At 33.8% G+C, this 27,694-nt stretch overlaps 1 protein-coding gene across 4 annotated transcripts in view; it reads left to right on the top strand.

Annotated features, from left to right (window-relative positions):
• The window catches only part of APP (amyloid beta precursor protein), a 174,015-nt gene that overhangs the window by 87,512 nt on the left and 58,809 nt on the right, over positions 1–27,694 (top strand). For 2 of the 4 annotated variants that reach the window (XM_023500961.2, XM_012546749.3), the window contains exons 6-7: positions 15,421–15,620; positions 25,681–25,848. In XM_023500961.2, coding sequence (XP_023356729.1) covers positions 15,421–15,620; positions 25,681–25,848 — 368 coding nt within the window. The remainder of the gene's footprint in view (positions 1–15,420; positions 15,621–25,680; positions 25,849–27,694) is intronic. The other 2 variants (XM_031959244.1, XM_031959243.1) reach the window with 1 other exon arrangement.

The following is a 27,694-nucleotide window of genomic DNA, read 5'->3' as shown; positions in this document are numbered from 1 at the left end:
AGAAGTCAAGCTTAGTGACAAGGTTGTAAGCCTAAAGGACTAGGAAATTGGTATATTCCTTTACAACAATAAGGGAAATAATAGGGAAAGTTTAAAAAAAAAAAAAAAAAAAAAAAGGAGGAAGATTTAGAAGGAAAAATAATGAGGCCAGTTTTGGACAAGTCAGGTTATGATGTCTACTGGACATCCAGTTAATTGAATGCTAAATGAACAACTGCATCTCAACAGCATATTTAATTTTGAAGTATCAATTCTATATTGCTTATTTAAATTTAGCTGGGGATTTATTGTACTTGCTTTTGTTTTTCAAACTTATGCCTCATTCAGCTTTCCAGATGATTGATTTAATGTTCTACTTTATGTTTTATATGTGGCCCAATTTGAAAAAACAAATGATGAGTATGAGTTAATTGAAGTTCAATAAGAGCAATTAATATCATACAAATTTCATTTTTAATAGCTTTATTAGATTGGTAGATTTTGGAAATACCAATTTAAAAATGTTAATATGGAAACTAATAAAGTCTCTCATGGACAATATTATGAATAATAGAAATATCAACTGAGTGGTTGACTTTGTAGTCAGTTGAGTATTTTTTTCACAAGAATGGCAATTTTTCAAGCAAAAGGATGGTCCTAATGCGATGCCATCATTTTCTGTCTTCAGTGACCTGGGTAATTGAAGGGTTACATGCTCCACCGGTAAATAGGCCAATACAGTTGGATCACAGACAAGATATGCTTACAAAAATTGTCAATTACATAAAGTTGGAAGGTAGTTGTAATATGTTGGCTAGCAATTAGAATTCAAAAGATCTTAGCATGCAAAACAACAAGATGATATTTAAGAGACATTTGTAAAGTCTTATTACTTAAGTTACCAAAAATAAAAAAATCTGATATCCCTCCTCTCAGCAGAAAGCCTCTTTACTAATTACTAAGAAAACAGATGCTATCTATTATGAGCACTCCCATCTCTCATATCCCTTGAAAACCTTGAAATCCATTTATTTATTTACTTATTCCTTCCTCCTTTATTTTCATTTTATTTTATTTTCAGTTCAGAATTCTTATCTTTCCTCTTCCTCTAAGAAAAACAAATTCCCATAGTAGTCATGTCCAAATAAAATAATAAAGAAGAAAGAGAAGAAAATAGCTTTAATTTTCACTCTGTAACTCTCTGCTCTCTACCTGGAGGTAGATTGCATGTTTCATCATGAAACCTTTGGAATTGTGATTTTTACTTTTTTATTTTATCTCTGAAGAAGAGTCAGGATTTTGTATTCTAGACCCGATCTTGTGATGCCTCTGAAAATCTCATCCCTACAGTAAAAAGCTTCTCATTTCTATCCATTTATTCTCCTTTAGGTTCTTCCTTTTGTTTCAGGCAGCTAGGTTACCGAATTCAGAAGGTGGAATCAGAAAGATTAAAATTCATATCCTGCTTTCAGACATTTAACTATGTGATCTACACGTGTCCCTTCATTTCACTGTGCCTCATTTGTAAAATGGAAATAATACCATCTACTTCCCAGGGCTATTGTGAGAACTAAATGAGGCAGAGTATGAAAAGTGCTTTGCAAAAGCAAAACTTAAAGTACTATATATTGTTATTATCCTCTTTTTTACTGAGCTAACACTTTTTTTCATGTCCTTGAGAACCTAAGTTTTTCGAGAGTTTATCCCATTTTCTGTTTGCATATACTTTCTCTCTTGTGTTTTCTTTCCCCTTCCCTCTGAAGGAGTCTTTCCTTTCAACTTTTTTTTTTTTTTTCATTAAAGCTTTTCATTTTCAAAACATATGCATGGGTAATTTTTCAACATTAACCTTTGCAAAACCTTGTGTTCCAATTTTTTCTCCTTCTCGCCAACTCCCTCCCCAGATGGCAAGTATTCTATATTAAATATGGTAAAAAAAAAATATATATATATATATATATATATATATATGCATCTATGTTAAATCTAATATATAATTATCTTGCTGCACAAGAAAATTCAAATCAAAAAAAAAATGAGAGAAAACAAAATGCAAGCAAACAACAAAAAGAGTGAAAGTGCTGTGTTGTGATCCATACTCAGTTCCCACAATCCTCTCTCTGGGTGTAGATGGCTTTTTCCATCACAGGATCATTGGAACTGTCCTCAATCATCTCATTGTTGGAAAGAGTCACGTCCATCAGAATTGATCATCATATAATCTTGTTGCTGTGTACAATGATTTCCTGATTCTGCTCATTTTACTTAGCATCAGTTCATGTAAGTCTCTCCAGATCTTTCTGAAATCATCCTGTTGATCATTTCTTATAGAACAATACTATTCCATAACATTCATAACTTACTTAACTTACTCAGCTATTCTCCAACTGATGGGTATCCATTCAGTTTCCAGTTTCTAGCCACTACAAAAATGGCTGCTACAGATATTTTTGCACATGTGGGTCCCTTTCCCTCCTTTAAGATTTCTTTGGATATAAGGCCCAATAGAAACACTGCTGGATCAAAGTGTATGCGCAGTTTGACAGCCCTTTGGATATAATTCCAAATTGCTCTCCAGAGTGATTGGATCAGTTCACAACTCCACCAACAATGTATTAGTGTCCCAGTTTTCCCAGATCCCCTCTAGTATTATTCATCATTATCTTTTCCTGTCATCTTAGCCAATCTGAGAGATGTGTAGTAGTATCTCAGAGTTGTCTTAATTTGCATTTCTCTGATCAATAGTGATTTAGAGTATCTTTTCATGTGACTAGAAATAGTTTTAAATTCTTCATCTGAAAATTGTCTGTTCATATCCTTTGACCATTTATCAATTGGAAAATGGCTTCAGTTTTTAAAAATTTGAGTAAATTCTCTATATATTTTAGAAATGAGGCCTTTATCAGAACCTTTGAATGTAAAAATGTTTTCCCAGTTTATTGCTTCCCTTCTAATCTTGTCTGTATTAGTTTTCTTGCAACTGTTTTCTTTCTCAAATCCATGCCCCATTTCCCCTAAACATTAAAAAGCAGCAATCAACTTTTGAGTTGAACCATTTATATGCCTTCTAAATAGTTTAGTATCTCTCTATTCCACTATCCAGGGGTCCTCAAACCTAAGGCCTGTGGGCCAGATGCAGCAGCTGAGGACATTTATCCCCCTCACCCAGGACTATGAAGTTTCTTTATTTAAAGGCCCACAAAACAAAGCTTTGTTTTTGCTATAGTCTGGCCCTCCAACAGTCTGAGGGAACAGTGAACTGGCCCCCTATTTAAAAAATTTGAGGACCCCAGCATACTATCAAGTTCAACTTCTTCCTACTTTTCTCAACATCTTGCACTTTGTCTTCCTAAAGTATCACTCACATGTAACTCTCTAAAATCATCATGACCTTAGTTAAAAGAGTTAATCCCTTAACTGTAACCAGACCCATGAAAGAAGGATCACAGTGAAGGACAAGACTGGCAGAGGGTAGTCAACATAGGTGATTTAGGTGCCCTGGAAGCAAAACCTTGTTATTCCTATTCTGTTTACTATTTAATCCCTAGGCTTGATAGCTTTTTATAGCAAATTCATCTTTCTTGATAACTCTTCTGCTCTTGTTCTTTATTGGTGGAATTAGTTGCTATTTCCCTGCCCTACAATCCATAGGTTTCCCCCAAACTCTATCTTGGATTTCTTCTTTTTCCTCTTTCCTTCCCCATCCCCAAATCTGGTCACATTTTATCTTTCCAACCTCCATGAATTTATTTACCCTGTATGACAGACATGACTCCCAAATATGAGTGTTTTTATATATGTATGTATTTGGGGGTACCAAATAGATACTATATACTAGTCTTAAATTTCCAGTTTTCTGACAGTCATGTCTTGATTGTACCAGTAGCATCTAATTTACCACATCAAAAATAGAACTGATTTTCTCTTCTCTCCTTCCACTTCCATTCCCATTTTTTTCCCCCATTTGTATTGAGAATTCTACCACACATTGAATCTTTGCCTTTTGGTTAGGTTTAGGAGGAAGGTAATGAGTTACATTTTGATTAAAACAGTAATGAGATATGCATCTGAAGATGTACAGGAAGCATTTGGTGATGCAGGATTGGAGTTTGGATGTAAGATATAAAGGTGAGTGTATGCATATATATGCTACTTACATTAAGATTATTACTAAATATTTTTAAAACTAGTGAGGTTATTATAAAGAAGAGAACAAAACTATGACAAATATATATAATTAAAATATTTCTATGAGTTTTTTTTTAAAGAAGATATTAAAAAACAATTATAGTTGAAGGGAATGGCAGAGCCCCGCAAAGATTTTTTTTTTTAAGGATGGAATATATCTGGGCATTTTTGTAGGTAACAAAAAAAGAACCAGTAGGGCTTCTTGCTGAAGATTAGCAAGAAGAAAGAAATGATTGGTGGGGCAGATTCTGGAAGGAGATACGGAAGGATTGGCTTGGGAAAGAGAAGGACAACCTCTTATGAGTAAAGGAGAACAAGACTGATGAAGGTGTTTTGAGGTGTGGAGAAGGGATATATATAACAGAATGGATGGCGTCAGATTCTTTGTTGAAGTAGGAAGTGAAGTAAGCTTCCAGGAGGTGGGTGAGCAAAGAAAGGAAGAGTTTAGACCTGTTGCTAAAAAGGTGGGGACTCAGTCAAGTTAAAATAAGAAATCTAATGGTGATAGGCTAAGGCTGAAGATAATTAAATAAGAATAAAATGTGAAGACAAGGGAGCAAGGGATCCATGGTGAAAGATAGTGTGTGGGTTATAATGTCAACATTGTTAAGAGAATGAACCTGGAATGGGAGAGATTGGACATATCACTAAAGTTGAATAGGATTCACAATGACTAATAGCATTTATTTATATTGTGTTTTAATGTTTGTCATCCATGTGTATGTGGGAGGGAAGTATCTTGCATGTGAAATGATTTTCCCTGTCACGTATAGGAATTGGCTCTTTTCTGAGAATGAAGTAAATTATAAGGAGTATTCACAGAGCAAACTCTACAGGGCAGTGGCGGAAACTGCATAAAGAGGAGTGAATCCTTTGGAAGTTTTGTTGTCATCAGGAAAAAAGAAAACTAGATAATTTTTGAGGTCAAAAAGCAGAGAATGAGAGTTTAGACAGAAAGAGACAAGAAAAATCTTACTAGAATGGACCCCAAAACCTGAAATTTAGAAAACTTATAAACAGGACTAGTTGAAGAGAAAGAAAAATTCTTCTTGTCTCATAGGTTTAAAAAAAAAAAAGTGAGGCAGGGAGGAAAAATAACTACCTACATAAATAAAGGTGTAAAAAAAAGGGGGGGGGGGAGGGAATTACAAAGTACAACTCCAAAGTAAAGGTATAAATAACTGGAGAAATAAATACATTGAGGAATAGGGGAAGAGACCCAATGGGAAAAGGATCACATTTAAAAAGTGCAAGCTAAAGTAACTGAGCTAATGCAGTGAGGTGGCACAGTGAATAGTGTCAGACATAATTAAAGTGACTCAATAACAGCAAAAGGGCGGGGGGGGGGGGAACATTAGAAACAAATGGAACAAATTCTGTCCAACATATAACATTAAATATGAACAGATTATAAGTGATCCAATAAATTGAAAAATGGTGGCCAGTTGTATAAAGAAACAAAGCCCTACAGTTTATTATTTACCAGAAATACATTTTAAAAATAAAGTTATGAACAAAATGAAACAGAAAGAATGGGGAGGAAATGTACTATGTATCAGGTGAATCCAGAGATTGAAATCATGCTATCTGACATTGCAAAAACAAACATTCAAAAAATAAAGAGATAAGCATGAAACTACATTATGGTGAAAGAACCAAAAATAATAAACCTAAATATCAATGATAAATTTATATGCCCTAAATGCCTTAGTATCCAAATAATTTGGAAACATTAACTGAGGTACAGGAAGACATATACAGTAACACAATAGTAAAAAGAGATTTCATTATCCCTCTTTTGGTTCTGGATAAGTTTAAACAGAAAGGAAACCACAGAACTGAACAAATTGATTAAAAAACTGGAGTTAAAAGATTTAGGGCTATTTCTAAATTGTGGGTCATGAATTCACAGGAGAATTCTACCAGTGTTTCAAAGAACAATCATTACCTGTAGAACACAAATTACTCTCCACAATTTAGAAAGAAAGCATATCATTCTCAAACCTAAACCAGGGAAAAATAACACACAAAAGGAAAGCTATAAGCCTATATTATTCATATAATTAAAAAAAAAAAAACCTGTCAAAGAGACTACTGTGATTTATATAAGGAATCTTTCATTCTGACCAAGGAGAAATGATATCAGGGATACAGGGATAGTTCAACATTAAGAAAACAATGAACATAATTAATGATTTTTTAAAAATGAAATAATCAAAACCATGTGAGTATTTTAATAGTTTCAGAAAAAAAAAAAAACCTTGGGGAAATTATAACACCTACATTATGTCTAAAAACCCTACAAAGTATAGATATGGTAAGATCTTTTTTTTTAAAAAAAAGTCATCAGAAATATGTACCTAGAATCAAAAGCTAATATATATAATGGGAATACACTAGATCCTTTCTCAATAAATAGAAAGATGTCCCCTTTCCCCAAATATGTAATATAGTTCTAGAAATGTTAGCAGTAGCAACAAGACAAAGGAAAGAAATTAAAGGCGTAACGATAGCCATAAAGAGGAGACAAAACTGTCCCTATTTGCTAAGAACATGATGCTATATTTGGAAAATCTTGGTAATCATCAAAAATATTGAGAAAATTAGTAGCTTCAGCAGTTTCAGGCAACAAAATAAACCCTCAAAAATTAGCAGCATTTGTATCTAATAATAAAGCCCAAGAATCAAATAAATGAAAAGAAAATCCTATCTCAGATAACTAAAAAATTCTTAAAACATCTGGAGATCAACCTACCAAAGTATACATGAAACTTGTATGGATTCAATTATAATATGCTTCTTAAAGAAATAAAGAACTCATATAGTTGCTCTTGGCTTCACCATGCCAATACAATAAAAAGGAGAATTCTTCCACAGTTAATTTACACTTTTAATACTGTATCAATCAAATTATCGAGGATATACTTTGTAGTCCTTGGTAAAATGATAACAGGAAGCATTTGGAAAAAACAAAAGGTGTAGAATATTGAGGAAACTGTTAGAAAGAAATAGGGATGAAGGGGAATATCACTTCTAGATCCCAAATCATATTTTATAAAGCAAGTCATCAAAAACCATCTAATATTCAATAAAAAACAGAGAAAAAATCAGTGGGATAGACTAGGCAAAGGAAATTTGAAACAATATAACTCAATAACCCAGTGCTTTATAAAGTAAAAAACATAAATTACCTAAGGACAGGATACATTACTTATTTGATAAATATGGGAAAACTGGAAAGTATTTTGAAAGAAATTAATCTTAGACTAATGTTTTATTCCATATTCCTCAATACATTCTAAATGGATACATAATCTTAACAATTTATGATCAGAAGAGAAGAAAATTAGAAAAGAAGCAGAACTTATGCGTCTCTCAAATGGGTAGGATATATTTAAATTAAATCAACAAATCTTTAAAAAATGAAATAGTCAACTTTGATTACATAAAACTGAAAAAGCCTTTGTCCAAAATTAATGGACATAAGATAAATAGGGCAGTAGTTGAAAAGGGGAAAAAAAATCTTTATATCAAATTTCTCCAGAAAGGTATGTATGAATGGGTATTTTTCTTAATTGATTGGTTGTCCTGACCTTATGTCCATTTCCCAACATATAAGTAGTCAAAAGATATGAACAAGTAGTTCTCAAGAGAATTGTAAAGTATTCACAACCACACAAAATAATACTCCAGATCACTAATGATAGGAGAAGTGCAAATCAAAAGTGGGGTTTAACATGCATCTTGAAAATTGATAGAGATGACCAAAAAGATGCTAATATTGTTGAAGAGGTTATGGAATTGATGGCTAGATTAATAATGCATCTTTGTTAGAACTGTGAGATGGTACAAAATTTTGAAAAACAATTTAGAATTATGTAAGTAAGATTGAACTAGAAATTATTCTTCAAAGCTATTGGTATTAAAAAGTCCCCTTATATGTCAAATTATTTATGCCAACACTTTTTGTAATAACTAGGAGTTGTAAACAAAGGAGAAATGGGCCCTCAGATGGGAAATGGCTAGCCTGATTGTGGTTACATGAATATAATGGAATAGTACTGTGGGTAAGATATGATGTATGTAATGAATATAGAGAAATGTGGAAGTGAATAAGTTTTGATATGAGTTTCCTTATGGTTCTCAGACCCTGGCTAGAAGCACATGCTATTGCTTATTGAATTCCTGGGAACTAGACTTCTGTCATACTTAGCTTTAGCTTGGGTTTTTGTTTTTTTGTTTTGTTTTGTTTTGTTTGGTCTTATCTCAAGTTAATAGGGGGTGGTACACATTCATCCTTGGAGCATGTCCTCAGCTCTTGCCCCTAAAAGAGCACTCTAGTATTACTACCTTCCTAAGGCTCTGGGTCTCCAATGGATATCTCTTCTATCATCAGTAATTTTAGCGAAATAGGTACTTTTCTGTCAATACATATTACAAACTTCATCATGGCAGCTAGATGGCACAAAGCACTGAACTTAAAGTCAGGAAGACATTAGTTCAGATCCATTTTCAGACATATTCTAGGTGTGTGATCCTGAGCAACTCATTTAATCTTTTTTTTTTTGACAAAGTTTCCTCAATTGTAAAAATGGGGATTAAAATAATTACTATCTCCCTGGGTTGTTGTGAGGATCAAATGAGGTAATATTTATATAATGGGTAGCAAAGAGTCTAGAACACATATTCTTATTCCTTTCCATATACCTCTCTCACCTCAATCCCACTGCAATCATCTTTTTGAATTATTGAGGCCCTAAATAGCATCATTGAGTCAATGTAGTTTTGTCAATGTAGCTAGGCTGGTTCTTAGAGGACTCATATGTAATATAATTCTGTATCCATATTCAGTCTTTCTGTCTTGATAGGATTTTCCTAGAGCCCATTTGGGAAGAGAGGGAACAGAGCAGAATTTTCAGGAATCCAGTATCATGTGTGCATCATATTGAGTCAAGTCAAGAAACAATTTATGCAACAATTTGTACTAAGTTCTGAGACTTCAAGGAAGATCATTTTTTTTTTCCTTCTATTGCAGCCAATTAATGAAAAAAATACCAGATGGCTTCCTATATTTTTTCCTTTATGGTGATATTGGAGCAAGTAATTGATGCTTGAATAATAACTGAAACATTCTTGAAATAAACCTGTTAGATTTCTTAAATGGATCACTGATTTTTCCCCATTTTAGTCTCTGAACACCCCTAAACATCTTAGCCCTTTATGTTTTCATTTTTGTCATTAATAGTGCCTCACAGAATGTGTTAAAATGTAGGTCATATAGGTTATTATATATGATAGTATTATATAGGTTATAATATTATATAGCTAGTAGATAACTAGCTCAAAGGACATTTCCCTCTTCTTTCTCAATGAGCTTAGTGCTTGATTCAGTCTTATTCTCTACCCCAACTCTTGCTTTTATGTTCATTAACATATTGCCCCTACTAAATTCATGACATAGTACTCTTAGTAAGAGGACTTCAGAGTTCACATATTAACTCAAATATCCTAATTTCGTACTTCTTCAGACTCTTATGACTTCCTCTCCCACTCCATGTCAGGTGGAGTATACACCTTTATATAGGGTATAAAACACACCTTTATCCTGCTTTTTACTCATAAGTGTTCCACTTTCAAGCTCTTAAATGCTTTTATTTGATCGTATAAAACTTCCTATCATTCCATCTAGCCTTTTGCCTTATTCTCCTAAACTTATCATATGTACTTAAACCATTTCCTCCGTCCCACTTCATTAGTACTTCATAGGAGATATTGATAACATTTTTAAAATGTTAAATACTACAGGCTCAATCGCTTATCCCTGTGATATTCCACTGGAAACCTGCCACATTTGACTCTTAATTATTAACAACTACTCTTTAAGTCTTGCCATCTAACCAGATCTGAATCTATCTGTTTCTTGGGGTTTAGTGACTAGATTTCTTTGATGAAGACAATGCCTTAAACCCAAATCATTCTGATTATCATTGATTGGCCAACAGTAGGTCTTAGTGTTTGGGTCTGGATTAATTCAGAGTGAATGTAAATAGCAATCATTTCTGTTTGGGCCAGAAACCCCGAGGATATATTTGTCTATGTATTGGATTTTTTTTTTCTTTTTGACTAGATGAAAGAGGCCATTCTTTGCCTCAGTGCTACCTAGGCTTAATCACTAAATGGGTGCAGGGTCAGTCAGACTGAGAGCCATGGAAGATCTTACCTTAAAAAGGCCAAAGTCTCCCTTTGCATCCAAAGCCATCTCTAATCCTCCTGATCTATATCTGGCTACTGGACCCAGATGACTCTGGAGGGAAAGCGAGACAGGTGATCTTACACAGCCCTCCCTCACTTAAATCCAAGTCATTTGTGTGCCATGTCATCATCTATCTGATATCATGGTCCTCTTTGAGAACGAAGAACAAACAACATGTCTACCTTTTCCACAAGAATAGTATTAGATACTTCCTCAAAAGCTTTGCTAAAATCTAGATAAATTATATCCATAGCATTCCCTTCATCTACTATATTAGTTTCCCTGTCAAAAAATAAATTTACCTAGACTAAGAAATTACTCTAACATGACATGTTGATAAAGTCATGATGACTTTCTGTAATTACTGCATCTCTAGATATTCATTATCCATCTCGGTAATGATTCTTTGAAGAATTTCCCCAGGAATTGAATCATGCTCACTAATTTATAGGCTCATTTTTTTCCCCTTTTTTTGAAAACTGTGATAGTAACCAATTTTTCTGTCTAGTGTTGCCTCTTCCCATTCTCTGTTATCTTTCATATCACTGATAACTCTCATTTTTGACAGTTCTTTCAGGAACTAAAAGCTGCAGTTCAGTTGTAGTCCATTTGGGCCAGGAGACTTAAATTGATCAAGATTGCCAAAGTACTCTTTTAAGTATTACCTTACATACTTTGGGTATGAATTCCCAATAGTTGCTTTTGTCCTGTCGTTTTCAGTATAAAAGATTCTCATTTGAAAAATAAGAATGGAGGTGTCAAATATTATGCCATCCATATGAAGCAAAGTTACTGTCCCATCTTTCATATCTCTTTTTGCCTCACTATAACTGAAAAAGCTCTTTTTGCAGTCCTTAGATTCCTTTTAACAATCATAGCTCATTCTGAGCTAAAGTCACTTCCTCTGGACTTCTACTCTTTAATCTTCATTCTTTCCCTGTCTACTAATTCCTCCCTTTCTACAGACTTATGCAAACCTCTCTACCCTTAAAACACAAAAACCCTGCAGATAACTATCCTCTTAAGTTGTCTTATATTTCTTTTCTCTTTTCCAAACTAATTGGAGGGGGAAGAAACCATCTAATTGTCTCTGCTTTCTGCCTCTCATTCTTAATGCTCTGAATTCTGATTCCTGTTTACACCATCCATTTGAAACTGTTGTTTCCAAAGCTACCAAAGATTCTTGGTCACTACATCTGAATTTCAGAATATTCATCCTTTCTAAACTTTCTGCAGTAATTACACTGTTGACCATTTTCTCTGGGATATTATGCGATTTTGTGCTACTTCTCTCTCTTGGTTCTCTTCTTAGCCATCTGAATGCTGAATTATCTGAATTGCTGAATTATCATCAACGTTGTGCTCCTTAATGCTATAATGTGCCCCTAAGGCTGTATCTTGGATTTTCTTTTAATTTTCCATGCTCTCACATTATGAGCTCATCATCTCCCAAGATTTCAGATATTATTGCTGTGCAGATGACTCCTAGATCTCAATATCCTGCTCTATTCTTTCTTCTGAACTCCTGTTCCATATTACCAACTCTGTTTTGTATGTCTTAAATTAGTTATCTCGTAGGCATCTCAACCTGAATATTGAGAGAATTCAATGTTTTTCTCTTAAACCCTTTCTTCTCCTGAGATTCTTTTTTTACTATTGAGGATACCACCAGTTTTTTTCAGTCACACAGGCTTTTACTTTAGTGTCATTCTAAACACCTTTCACTCATCCCACACATCTGGTCTGGTGCTAAGTCTCATCATTCCTACCTTTGCCAAACCTCTCCTGTGACTCTTCTTTTCATTTACATAGCTACTTCCTTTGTTTAGACCCTCATTATTTTTCCTTTAAACTATTGCATTCACTTCCTAATGACTTTCTTAGCTTAGATTTCTTTCCATTCCAATTCATCCACCACAGATTTACCAAAGTAATTTGTTTAAAGCATATCTCTTATGAATTTACATTCCCCTATTTAGTAAAATCCATGTGACTAATATTTCAAGGAGTGAATATAAAACCCGGTTTGACTTATATTGTACTTCACAATATGTTCTTAACCTACATTTCTAAGTGTCTTACACATATTCCCTTTCACATACTCTGCCAGAGTATCCTTATTCCTCCCATACTACCCACTCCATTTCCTCAGCCTTGTAGTTCCCTGGGAAAAAAATTGATAGAATATTCTAAGAGCTCCTTTATTCTCCTCATTTCACATCACTAAGATGTCTTCCACCACTGTCTTCTTCACTCTTGTCTTACACAAAGACGTGTCCCTTTTTTTGGCCAAGGTTGACCCCTCTACATGTACTCTTGATCTCATTCTATCCCATATCCTTCAATATATTGCCCCTATTTATCCCTCTTATTATTACTGGCTTATTCCCTTCTGCCCATCAGACTATATTGATTCATCCATTTCTGTATTAATCCTAGAGCTCTCTTTCCTTTTATGATTAAACTCCTTGAGAAAGCCAGCCACAATTGATGCTTAGACTTCTTTCAATTTTTTCTTATCTATCATCATTCTGGTTTATCCACCTCATCATTCTGGTTTATCCACCTCATCATTCGACCAAAGCTGCTTTCTCCAAAATGACTACCTGATTTCCAAACTGCCAAATCTAACGGCCTTTTCTGTTTTCATCTTTCTTGACCTCTTCACATTCTTGATCACCCTCTTCTCTTTGATACTCTCTTATTTCTATTTTTTGTGATATTATGCTATCCTGCTTCTCCACCTACCAACTTGAATACTCCTTAGTCTCCTTTGCTGGATATTCATCTGGCTCACATGCCATCATCATAGGTGTCCCCTAAGTTCTGCTCTGGACCTTCTTTTCTTTTTTCTCTCTATTAATTTCACTTAGTGATTTCATCAGCTCCCATGGCTGAGGTATTGCTTCTATGCCAATAATTCTCAGATCAACTTATCCAACCCATACTTCTCCTAACTTCCATTTGCACAGGTTCAACTAACTTTTGAACATCTTGAATTAAATGTCCCACAAACATATTAAAATCAATATGTCCAACACTGAACTAATTAGATCTCACTTCAAACATTCCTCTCTCAAGCATGTCTTTGTCACAGGCCAGGGAACACACTAATTCACATTTTCACAGGCTCCCAACATGGCTTTTCATTGTTGACTTTTGCCCATATCTCACCATGCTTCCCCACTCCATCCAATCTTTTGCCAAGTCTTATTAATTCTATCTTTATATTATAATTCCTTTACATGCTCTAACATAGCTGGCCACCCTTATGTAGGCCCTCTTCACTGTGAGCCCAGACTATTATTAAGGCCTTCTGTTTGTTCTTCCTATCTCCACTCAACTGCCAAAGTTATTTTTTATTAAAAAAAAAGCAGGTTTGACCATATCACCTCTCCACTCCATACATTCTAGTGGCTCCTTATGACCTCTTAGATAAAAGCTTAAAAGGATTTTATATTTTAAATCATTTACAGTCTTGCACCTTACTTCCTTTCCTTTCTTCTTAAACTTTCTCATCTCTACTTCCTGGTTTTCTTTAAGCCTCAGTTCAAATTCCACTTTCTATAAGATCCTTTTCCTGGTCCCCTATAATAACTGTGCCTTCACTATGAGATTACCTCCAATTTTCCCTGTATTGTTTGTTTGTTTTTTCTTAATTAAAGCTTTTTATTTTTCGAAACATATGCATGGACAATTCTTCAATGTTAGCCCTTGCAAAATCTTGTGTTCCACATTTCTTTGCATGTTTTCTCTCCTATTAAAATGTGAGTTCTTGGAGGGTAGGAGCCATTTTTACCCTTTTTTGTACCTTTAGGCCTGCTGACTCTAGCCATTTTTGTTCTTGACAAGCAATACTGAATTATTTCCACATCCCTGCAGTGGATAATTCTCATATCACACCTCTACCTGTAGAATTCCTGACTCCATAAGGATTTCTTCAAACTCCATTTTTTTTTTTTTTGAGGACTTTGCTGATGCCTCCTACTCCCGGTGCTAACTCTTCTTTTATATGTGCTTTGTATAAGTTTTATACATCTACTTAGATGTGTAAGTGGTGTCTCCTTCCAATAAAATGCAGGGCCCTCCAAGGTAAAGTGCCTGACATGGAGGCAAGATTTCTTTATTAAGGACTAGACCTTAAACTAAAACTAATCTTATTGCAATTGGCCACTAGTAGGTCCTAGGCCAAACCCATTTGGTCACTGTTTGACTCAGACTGAGTGTAAATAGCGATCATTTCTGCTTTGGCCAGAAATCCTAAGGGTCTGCCCCTCCCAGATTCATTCATTCATTTAGTTAGATTTTTTTTTTTTTTTTTTTAGACTAGGTGAAAGAGGAGATTCTTTGCCTTAATCACTCAATGGGTGCAGCCTCAGTCAAACTGTAATCTGTCAAAGATCTTACTGATGTCTCCCCACTGGTCCCAGATGGCTCTGGAGGAGCAAGTCAGGCAGGTGACCTTGCCCAGCCCTCCCCACTTAAATCCAATTCACTTGCCCTCATGGCATCACCTCTCTGATGCCATGGTCCTTTTCAAGAACAAAATAAAAATAACATCTAGTCAACATTTGATTTATTGATGGCCAGACTTCATCTCATCCAGTCTATTTGCTCTAGAGTTAGGAGTCCTTCTTTAAAACTGGGACTTAACCCCGTGGTGAGCCTGAGCAAGTCCCTTAATCTCCCTGGGCATCTGTAACATGAGGGAGTTGGACTAGATTGCCACCAAGAGATCAGGGATCCTGTGTCCTCTTACCTGAGTCACAAGTCCAAAGGTTCACTTTCCTATCACAGATTACAGCAGCATCATATGATGTGCAATGATTATGCAATAAAGAAAATCTAGTACATTCTAACAGTAGATTAACTTGAAGCTTCAGAATTCAGAAATTTTAAAAGGTTCCTATTCATATATTTCCTTAGTAAAGACCATGGGTCTTTTTTTTTTTTTTTTGTCAGTTTGCACATTGAATAAAATGATGCTTTTCTCTCTACAGTGATGACAAAGTAATAGAAGTTGCAGAAGAGGAGGAAGTAGTTGATGTAGAAGATGAAGATAACAATGATGATGATGGTGATGGAGATGAAGTAGAAGAGACTGAGGAACAATATGAAGAGGCTACAGAAAGAACCACTAGTGTTGCCAGTACCACCACTACCACTACCACTACTGAATCTGTAGAAGAGGTTGTTAGAGGTAATCTCATTTTGGATGTTTTTCAGCTGACAAGAAAAATATGACCTTTACTATTTTAAAAATGTTCCAAACAGCAAAATATTCCACATTGTTTTAGTATCCAATGCTTTTCTTGATTTATAGTATTTAAGCAAGAGTTTTTTTAGTTTAATGCCTATTTGTTGTACATATGCGTTTGTGTATTTGTGTATGTTTGCATATATATGTCCATATACATGTTTGTTTATGTTTTTAGTATATTTTATAAATATAGACATTTAAATGCACATGCATGTATATACAATATAGATACATTTAAATTATGATCTGGGGAAAATATATTTGAATTTTTTTGATGCAGCAATTTGTTCAAAAAGATCAGTGCTAGATATCTTAATGAAATATAAAATCCTATAGGATAGCTTACTTTCCAGATAAAATATAATAATTATTGGATGGCTACTGTATTTTTTCCCCATTTTTCATGGCTACTGTATTTTTAAGTTCACTAAGCTGCATATGTGAAAAATACTCCAGTTTTCTTCTTATCCCTACAGTTTGCTCTTTTAAAAAGTAATAGATGCTTTAAAATTATTGTTAAAAATTATTTTTACATGTAATTGGGGGGGGGTTTAAAAAATCAATATTTTAAATATTAAATTTTTTCATTCCTCTTTTCTCTCATGTATCAATAATCCTAAGTATTTTTATGCTATCTGTAGATATTTGATTTGGAATTTTGCTTTCACTTTCTGCTATATTATCTTGATAGTACATAGAAATGCTTATCATTTTTATAGATTTATTTTATATCTTGTAACTTGCTAAAGTTACAATTAGATTTTCAATTGACAATCTGGGATTTGTTAAATCAACCATCAGATCATCTGCAAAACATGATACTTTATCTAATAAGTAATTAGAATATGAGTAGAATGAGTAATTCTTTTAATTTCTTTTTCTTAGCACTATATGGTTAGCATTTTTAGTATAATACTGAATGTTAATGGCGATGATGGAAATAATTGACTTTACTTCTCATCTTATTAAAAAGACTTCTAATTTATTCCCATTATAGATAATTCTGGATCTTAGTTTTAGATAAGTGACAACCAACAAAGTGACTCAGTGGATAAAGTGGCTTCTAATCAAGAAGACCTGAGTTCAAATATGACCTCAGACACTAGCTTTATGATGCTGGGCAAATTATTTAACCTCTGTTGCCTTAACCCACTGGAGAAGGAAATGGCAAACCACTCCAGTATGTTTGCCAAAAAAACCCATTGGTTTACTGGGTATCACAATATTGGTATACTGGGATCACAAAGAGATGGACATAGCTGAACCACATACATTTATTTTAGCAGAATTCACTCATAAATCCATCTGGTCCTATTTTTTTGTTTGTTTTTGGTTTGGTTTGGAGGTGGTATTTATTGGGTCTTTTCTTAGAGGGGGGTAGGTGGAATTTTGTAGGTAGAATGAATGGAGTGGAGTTCATTTATGGAATGTTGAATTTCTCTTTCTAAGATAGGGTTAAGTATTCTATTTCCTGTTCTATGGTCTGGGCATTTTTTTTTTTTTTTACATTTTCTTAAAAATATACATTTATTTCATTTAGATTTTCTGTTTTATTGGCATGTAGTTGAAAAAAATAACTCCTACACATATCATCTCCCCTTGTAAGAATGTAAACAGTTTAATCTTGTTAGTCCCTTATGATCTCACTCAAACTGTTTATCTTTTTATGCTTCTCTTAACTTCTGTTTGTGTCAGATTTTCTGCTTAGCTTTTCATCTGGAATGCTTTGAAGTACTCCAGTTCATTAAAATTCCACTTTTTACTCTGTGGAAATATACTGTGTTTCCTTGATATGCTGTTCTTTTTTGTAAGCTTAGATCCTTTGCCTTCTATAATACTATATACTTCTGTGTAATAGAGACTACCAAATCTTGTATAATCTTGACTGTGACTCCTCTGTACTTGAATTCTTTTTTTGTTGCTTACCGTATATTCTTTCCTTCCCCTAGTACCTGCAGATCTGGATATAATAGTCCTAGGAATATTGTTTTTTTCTTTGTTTGTTTTAAATTCATGCCTCTCAGGTCATCCAGTGATTCTTAGATTTAGAAATATTTAGATTTACAAGTCAGTTGTTTTTTTCTATAAGATACTTTAGATTTTCTCCTTTTTGGTTGGGGAGATTGGTGGGGGGGAGGGGGTTGTCTTTATTTTTTGATGTCTCATAGAGTCACTAGTTTTCATTTGACCAAATATAATTTTTAAGGAGTTATTTTTTCCAATAATATTTTGCACCTCTTTTTCCAAGCTATTAATTCCCTTTCCATATCTTTTTTGTCTATCACATGAAAAATAATTGCACAATAAAGAGAAAATTTTAGCACTACTAGTATATAATTAAGTTTCAGAAATTGGGAAAGGTTCCTGTGCTATACTTCATAATTTAATAAAGACATAGGTCTTTCTTTTTTTAGACAGTTGTGACTCTGATGATTGCACAGTCAATAATTTTATAGAGAGAAAAAAATCATTTGGTTTTTAACTCTCCCAGAAATTTTTATTAGACCTTTGTGTCCAAGCTGCATTTTTCTGTAGGGCTTTGTTTTTTACTAATTTTCTTTAGGGGTTTGTGTCTTGAGCATTCTGGTCACCAGATTGGTTTTTGATGATGCTCTTCTTTTCTATTGTTTGTCTATTCTTTCGGACTCCTTATTGACTTGGGACTCTGTTAGTGCTGGGTTCTGCATGCTTCTAAAGGGCTTATCTACTCTGAACCTCGAATGGCTTATGTTCTGCTGCTGCTTTCACAGCTCTGGCTGTGGGCCTATAAGCTTTCAATGTTTCCAAAGTGTACCTGGGGTAAGGTCTGTTTTTCCATCCTGCTCTGACCCCATAGGTTGTATCTCTTGACTTGTGGTTGCATAGGAGTCTCAGTAGACTGCTGCTGGACTCAGTTATTATTAGTCTGCTGGGAGGCCTTGAAAGCTGAGAGCCAATGAACTGCTTATTCCCTTTGGTTTGAGACCCCTGCCCTGGTTACTTGGCTTAAACAGAAAGTAAAAATCTGGACCTATATTTTTGCTCTGTTCCCAAGATCCACGTGTCTCTGTTTCCAGAACTTATTCCTTACTCAAGCCAAGACCCATGCCCATGATCACTCTAATCCTATAACCCAAAATTGGGCAGCAGGGGATAGAGCTACTAGATGGTCCTTGTTCTTGCACTCGGCACTAATTCAGAGATCAGCTGGAATTTCTTTCTGCCCTTGTGCCCTCTCCTCGCCTTCTTTTAGTCACTTGGTGCCGAAATGCTGTGTGCATTGTGCACTACTAAACAGACCATCCCCGGTGTCTATAGATCTCTCTCTGTCCCTGTGTATATGTGTTACACACATGCCTCATTGATCTGACAAAAAGTACTTATTGGGAATTTTTCTTTGGTTTCCCAAACAGAATTCTGTCCAATATATTTTTGAGAAGGCATAGTGGGGAACTAGGCTGCCCTGCGTGCTCTCATTTTGCCATCTTAACTCCACCCCCGTTACTGGCTTCCGAACTTATTCCTCTTTCATTACACTGATTGGCCACCACAGCAGCTCCCTATCTTAGGAATTCCTGGAATCAGTTCCCCTGCAATGAGGAGAGGTGACTCCCTCTGGATCAGTGATCCAGAACAGAGTAGCTGCCATTTGGCGTCTTTTTCTGTCATATTGCTCTAGTATGTGTCTCAGTCCGTTCCACATGGCTTGTTGCTCCTCACTGGACTCCATCCCCACTGTCTGAAGACCTCTCTTTTTCTAAGCTATCTTAGTCCGAAAAAAAAAAAAAAAATGACTCACATGACTTTTTCTTGGATTGTCCACATTAGGATGGCTTGGTGCACTTTCTAGATCTTTTTGGAGAAATTTTGGTTGGAATTTATGAATACTACTTCTTATTACTCTTTCATCTTGGCTCTACCTCCTACCCTGCCCACCAAAAACCTTTTTTGTATATGATATTTATTGCATTGTCATAATAAATTATATGCTCAGTATTTTTAGTTTTCTACATATTTTGGCCGCAATACATGGTCTTTTTTATAAATATGCCATGTATAATCAAGCAATATGTGAATTTCTTTTTACTTCCTTTCAGTTATCAACAAAGATATGTTGTCTCTTAATTCTTCTAAAATTTTATTGATATCCTTAAATTCTTTTGTTAGGTTTTCCTGGGTCCAAGTGCACCAAGTACATTGTTTTTCTAATCTATTTCTCCCTTCAATTAACTTTTCCTTTATTTTGAAGTTCTATGATATTTTGGTCCATGTATATTAAATATTGATTTTTATGTCGCTTTAAATAATACAAATTCCCTGGTTATCTTTTTGTAATTTATTTATTTACTGTTACTCCGTTTGAAATCAGCATTTCTATCTTTTTATAAAATTCCTCTAAAATATAATAAATTTTTAAAAGGCAGAGCCAAAATGGATGAGTTAAGTTAGCAATTTTGGTGAGTCCCAACCTACTCCTCTAAACATTTTTTAAAAGTATGTCAAACCAAATTCTGAGTAGGTTAACCAACAGAAAGTCACAGTGAGTCATTTTTTCCATCTTACAGCACAGAAAAAAATGTTCTAACAATACTGTGGAATTAGAGCTAGCCGAAAAGCGTGGTACACAATTGACCGTGAGCCTTAAATGGTGGAGATGGGAACAGAAGGCCTTCTTTGGTAAGGATGCAGACAAGGCGGGCAATGTCCAGACCACATCCTGGATCATATCACTTTGGAAACATCAAAAATTTACAGACCACCATACATAGCTGTGAAAAGAACAGGATTTAAAAGCCTAAAATTTAGGCTAATCACTCATACTTCCAGAGATGAGCAGAACCCAAATCTAACATAAAGTACAAAATCAAGAAATAGGCTAGAAAATGAGTAATTAATTTAAAAAACCTGACTATTAAAAAGCTACAGTAACAATAGGGAAGCTGAAGATACAGACTCAGGGGGAAAAGAAAGGGGAAAAAGACACACCTATAAACAGTTATAAGCAAAACCTCAGAGAAAAATTCAGATTGGACACAAGCCCAACAAGTACTCCTAGAATTAAAGCTAGATATACAGAAGAGTAAAAATAATTTTTAAAATATCATAATTATAGAGGAAAATGGAAAAAGAAATTAGTAATGCAAGAAAATGATGAAAAGAGAGCTAACATCTTGGTAAAGGCAGCAAAAAAAATTAAAAGTAATTCCTTAAAAATTTTGAATTGACTAAATAATAACTGAAGTTTGAAAATATAATGAAGAAAATAAGTCCCCCTAAATTATAATTGGTCAAATGGAAGGTGATGACTCTATGAGACATCAAGAAACAATAAAACAAAATTCAAAGACTGAAAAAAAGAAGAAAATATAAAATATTTCATGAGATAAACAATTAATCCAGGGGGGAAAAAATAGGTTGAGAGAGATAATATAAGAAGTACTGGATTACCTGAAAACTGGGATTAAAAAAATAATAATAAGAGCCAAGACATTAAATTTGAAACAATCAGAGGAAAACTCCTAAGATTTCTTAGAACCAGAAGGCAAAGTAGAAATTGAAGGAATCTGCTAGCCAATTTCTGTAAAAGATCATAAAATTAAACTCCCAGGAATTTTATAACCAATTCCTGAGCTTTCGGGCCAAGGAGAAAATACTACAAGCTGTCATAGATCTATGTTCATAGATCCAGAACTGTGAAACAAGTTCAAATATCATAGATCCAGATAAGATCATACAAGATTTAGTAGTTATTACAATAAAAGAACTTGGAATGTGATATTCTGGAAGGCAGAGGAGCTAGGATCACAATCAGTAAACTACTCAGCAAAACTTAATGTAATCCTTCAAGGGACATTTAACAAAATAGAACATTTTTAAGTATTCCGCAGAGTTGACTAGAAAATCTGACACAAAGAATTGAAACATAAGAATCAAAAGAAACATAATAAGATTAATATGAAATAGCAATCATAAGGAGCTTAATAAATTTAAACTATTTACATTGCCAGATGGGAAGATGATATGTGTGTGTGTATATATATATAAATATATATGTGTGTGTGTGTGTGTGTGTGTATATATATATATATAAAACCACTAAGAACTTTTATCATCATCATAGAATTTGGAAGGACTCTATTTAGATAGAGAATTAAGGTATTAATCTGTTATGTTGAGGTGATCTGAAAAAAAAGAATGGAAAGGTAAAAAAGGGATACACTGGGAAATGGGGTAGAAGAATGGAAATAATCTTACATAAAAGAAATATACAAGCAAAAGTTTTTAAAATGGGGCAAAACTGGGGAGGGAGACAGACAATGCTTGAACCTTATTCTCTTTTGATCCTGGTGAAGGGAGTAAGGAAAGAAGTGATAAAAAGAAAAGTAGATTGAGGGAGGCATTGGTTAAAAGTAAAGTAGACTTCTTGGGGAGGGGACAGATTAAGAAAAAAAAAAGAGAAGCATAAATAGAAGACAATATGATGTTAGCTATTATAGTAATCATAACTCTGAATGTGAATAAGATGCATTCATCATAAGATGAAAAAAGATAGTAAAATGAATTTACAAGTCAGAATCCAACAATATGTTGTTTACAATATATACCCTTGAAACAGGAAAGATACACAGAGAGTTAAAATAAAATAAAGGTCTAAAGCAGAATCTCTTCTGAAGTAAAAAATCAGGCATAGCAATTTCGGTCTCAGACAAATCAAAATCAAAAATAGAACTAATTTAAAAAGATAAGCAGAGAAACTACATTTTGAGTACCATAGAAAATGAATTAGTATCCATACTGAATATATATGCACCAAAATAACATAGCTTCTAAAGTATAATAAATTTTGCATTTTGACTTTGTGAATCTTTGTTTCAAATATTTCCTGAAAGTACTAGATGGTTATATTCAGTTTATCCTTCACCATTACCAGCTCACATATTGGTGATTTTCTACATTAACCTTTATTTAATGAAAACTAAAAGGATGAAAAGATTTATGATATGACAGTAATAATAATGGTGACGATGATGCTTTATTGCTCATTGCAATTCCAGAATGACTTTAGGGAAAGTCTAGCTTTATTACACTCACAAACCTGTTACCTTTGGGAGAAAGGCAAAATATTCCCCTGAATATCATATTTACCTCCTTATAAAGAGGACATAAAATCATCTCCCTGAAATTTTTATCTCAAGCTAAAAAATAGGTGTATTATAAACGCTTAACTTCTGCTTCCACATATATTTTTGCTGGTGTTTTGGAATTAAGATATCCTTCTGACTGTTTTGATGGCCAGATTTCTGTTCCTATTTGCTGGTCTGTTGGTACAATTGTTCATTACACTCTCATTTTAACCTTTTGACCAAATTAAGATTTTTGTTGACATCACAGCAATTCTCTCTTTAAGGAAGTTGGGTTTGGAATGGGAACCTTTGTAATTTTGACTGTAAGTTATTCCTCTTGATTAGAGATTGCATTTTATATCATTTTCCTTGAGTGTCTTATTTATTGCTACCTAATATCTAGAATTGAATTTTGGATCATTTACCATTAGGCATAAAATATAGCCACACCAAGATCAAGGGATGGAATGTCTTGGGGCTTTGTTATTCTTTCCCAGACCGGAATCCTAAGTACAGTCACCTTTAGTTACAGAGACTTGGAGTGGAGATTAAAATAAATGAATTAAGGACCATTTTTTCATGAATCCTATGTATACTTGTATTGAGAAGGAAATGTAGCTCATCAGACCCCAAAGTACTTTTTATTCTTTATAGGATACTTGCTGTCAGTGAAAATCTTTGTTACAGAATTTATCAAATTCATCAAAATTTATTTTAATTTTTTGTTTGTTTTTTAACTTTGCCATTGTTTCAATTTCCCTAAATCTTGTCCCTGTATTCAGAACCCTGCTTTCAATTATAATTTTATGGGTGTTTTGGAACTGAGACCTCCTTCAAATCCTACTATGTTGAGAGTCAGATTTGTATTCTTTGTTGCACTCCTATTTTTCTTCTCACTACTCATCCAGTCACCACACTAATCGAGGCCCTCATCACCACTCATATACTATAGTACTAGTCTTATTGTAATTTTCCTGCCTCAAATCATTTCTCTACCCTAATCCATCTTTCACACAGCTTCCAAAATGTTATTCCTAATGTGCTAATCTGACTATATCATCCCCCCAAACTTACTCAATGAAATCTATTGGTTCCCTATTGTTGTTAAATATAAAAAGTCCTTTGACATTTAAAGTTTTTTACATCTGTTTTTCCCTCTCTCTTTAACCTTCTTCCACTTTAAGCCCTTCCACACAATCTACAGTCTAAAAATATTTGTCCACTTGCTGTGCCTCATACATGACATTCAGTCTCCTTTATTACTATGTACTGACTTTCCCGCCTTCCTGGAAGATTCTGCTTCCTCATCATGTGTATTCCCAGGCTTGACTTAAAGCTCAGATTAAACTCCACCTTTGTAGATCTTTTACCTGGACCCCAAAGATGCTAAAGTTACGTGTATGTTCTGTGTTTTTCATGTACCTTAATATTTGAATATTGTCTCCCCATGAGAATGTAAACTTGAAATGTGGACACTGGTTTGGGGTTTGTTTGCTTGCTTGCTTGCTTTGTTTTTTCCTTTATTATTATCTCCAAAAATTAATTAAGTGCCTTGCATAAATATTTAAGATTGGGATAGTAGAGACTTAGCCTATGATTTCATTGGAACATGGAATTCTTTGAAGAAATATATATGTTGGCACCTTCTCCGCAACCTATCATCTTAGAAAGGTGTTTAAAGCTCTGAAAGTTCAAGTTACCCAGAACACACAACCATATCTTAAATGAGGGACTTAGGTCTATTTACTCAAAGGTGGTGCTGTGGATAGAGTGCTGAGCCTTAATTCAGGGTTAACCAAATTCATATATGACTTCAAACATTTTCTAGCCATATGACTCTGGACCAGTAACTTAACTACTGTTTGAGTCAATTTTCTCAAATATAAAATGTGAATTATAATAGTACCTTCCTCAAAGGGTTGTTGTAAAGATAAAATTAGACAATAATTGTAAAAACACAATTCTTGACACAGAGTATGATCTTAATAGTCATTCCTTTCTTCTCCATTCTCTATTCCCTGTTGCCTGTATTCTGTGATTTATGCACCTGTCCTAAGATAAATATGTATTAATACAAAGTTTTTAATAGTTTATTTTTTATAGTTATAGCAGTTTTAATGTTTATAGGTGTTTTCCTGTTTGGAACATTATTGGTAAAGAGTCATATTTGTGTAAATAGTTATTGGGATACTTAAATGTAGAATTCAAGTTTGTCATTTATTTGCAAGAAAATTCTATACAGTTCAGTTTTAAGATTTTGCTATGTATAGAACATGTCACAACCTTCTGAATCTCAAGTTCCTCATCTGAAAAATGAGGTTATTGGACTAGATGAACTGTAATGTCTTTTCCAACTGTAACTTCATGGTCCTGTGATTCTATGTGCAACATACAAAAATAAGGGGATATACTAACTCCTGGTGAAAAATAAGGAGTTTGCATAATATTCAAGCCATACTTTAATGTTTTAACTAACAGTTCTTTAGGCAAAATCATTCTATGAAAAGGAAAGAAAAGCTTACATCACTGATAAAACAATCTTTTCACATTAGGAGTAGTCAGAATTTAATAAAATTCAAGATTTTGATTTACTTACAGATGCTTTCACATTTGAAATTTATCTTAAAAGAGCTAAAAATTATTGTCTTTGACAGTATTCTTTTTTATTCTTTAGGAGGTACATTCATTAAGCCAGATAAGAAATATGTCCCTTTGTTTCAATTAATTTTTTTAAAGCATAGAAAATAATTGAATTACCCAAAGAGTGAATTGATAATTGCTTTCCCACAATCTCAAATGTGGATTCATACAATAAGATAAATAAATATGTATACACAAATAGTAAGACAAAACCATTTTCATGCTAAATGTAGTTCCTCCACATATCCTATAATTAGAGGTGTGCTCTGAACAAGCTGAGACTGGTCCTTGTCAAGCAATGATCTCCCGTTGGTACTTTGATGTGACTGAAAGGAAGTGCGCACCGTTTTTTTACGGCGGATGTGGTGGAAACCGAAACAACTTTGGCACTGAGGAATACTGCATGGCAGTCTGTGGCAACATCAGTAAGTGGATCCTTCCTCAAGCATGTGGCCATCTCTCTTTCTTGCCACTGACTCTGCTCTCTGCAACAAATTTATTTTTCTGATTCCTGCGAAGTCTGTTGCTCCCACTAACAAAAACATCTGTCAGCTTTTATAATTGCCCACTCTGTGCAATATTTTTAATCATTAGCACATATCTCCTTCCTTCTCTAATAAAATATGACAGTGATTATATTCTTTAAAAGCTGTTGCAGATAGACATCTTTGACCTGAAAAGAAATATCTTGAGATCATGATACTTTCCCCCCTTCAAGTTTTCATTCTGTATCTCTCCTTTCATTTTCAGCCAAACTCATAGAAAAAGCTGCTTATACTTAGATTGTTATTATCTTGTAATTTAAAATCTTAGAATTTATCATTCATTTATTCTGTGCATATTTACATATGAGTCCAGTATTGTTTCATTCTTTCACCTAGCACATTGTCTAGTACATAGTAGGAATTTAATAAATGTTTGTTGATTAACAGAAGCAATTTGACCAGGCAAGTATAAGTTTTTTTGTTTGTTTTTTACATTGAATAGATTTATATGGAGCTCATCTTCTTTGTGTTCTCTTACTCAAAATCTGAAAGGTAAAAAACTATCAGCCTCTAAGAACTTTGAAACTGAATTTTAGAGAGAAACTGAGATAATAAGTGCCTGTGATAGTATTAGATCTATCAGCTGTTCTAACTTTTGAAGAATTAAAGAATCTCAGAATTAGATGGAACCTCAAAATTGATTGAGTCCAACCCATACCTGGATTATAATCACTTCCAGAACATCCCTCTACAATTTCCCTTACTAGACATCTGGAACAATCTTTTTCTTTATTCTTGTGAGTTACCATTTCCTTGCTAGTATATCTGCAGAAGTGTGTCGTTATTAATCATCTTCTCTGTAGAAGTAAGCAGAACAGTGGGAAGATGTAGTTGTAAAAAACAGTCATGTCTTCCTATCCAGTAAAACATATAATGTTAAAAATTTTCATTTATAAAGATTTTTAAAAGATCACAGCTTTTTAGTCGCTTCCTTTAGCGATAGAATAATATGCATACTTTGTGTAGTTTAAATAGTTTTATCTGAAAAATACTATATCAGCTAGTTAATCTCTTATAGTTCTAGAATTCTCTAATTTGATCATTTGAATTGTTAATTCAAAGTTCCTTCACTTTCAAACAATGGAATTAAGTTTAACAGAAAACAGAGCTTCTTAAATTTTTTCCACTCACAACCCCTTTTCACCTGAGACATTTTTATATGATCCCAGGTATATTGGTATATAAAATATGTGTACATAAACATCTACTGATAATAAATCATAATTTCACAACCCCCACATTCAGTTATAATTTCCCAGATGGAGTCTTGAACCACAGTTTAAGAAGCTAGGCTATAAAACACAGTGAGTATTTTCATTGACTATGTGTCTAGAACAAAGAATTTTTGCTGGTGATCATATAACTAGTTCTAACTATCACAACAGAGTTTTCTGTCCAATAATTTGTCCTTTTGGATAAAAGGAAATTTATCTTCATGAATATTTTATTATTTACTTGTTGCAAGATAAAAATTTTGTGTCTTCTCTGTCTGAATTGTTTTTCACTTGATCCTAAAGATTTTAAAATACAAGCATCTTCTTTCATCCTTTTTTCCACATTCATTCTTTTTATTCAACCCAGATTAATAGGCAACAAAAAACTATTATTTGCTTAATATGTGGCAAAATGAATCCTTTGGAACTCTTGAATACTGTATTAAATAATATTTTTGAAAGATGCAGATATCACTAGTGTCATGAATGTTATTGGATGTTTATATCCAAAG

Source organism: Sarcophilus harrisii, chromosome 3, assembly GCF_902635505.1.
Source record: "Sarcophilus harrisii chromosome 3, mSarHar1.11, whole genome shotgun sequence".
Classification (NCBI taxonomy): Eukaryota; Metazoa; Chordata; class Mammalia; order Dasyuromorphia; family Dasyuridae; genus Sarcophilus; species Sarcophilus harrisii.
This window is presented reverse-complemented; position numbering and strand designations above follow the sequence as displayed.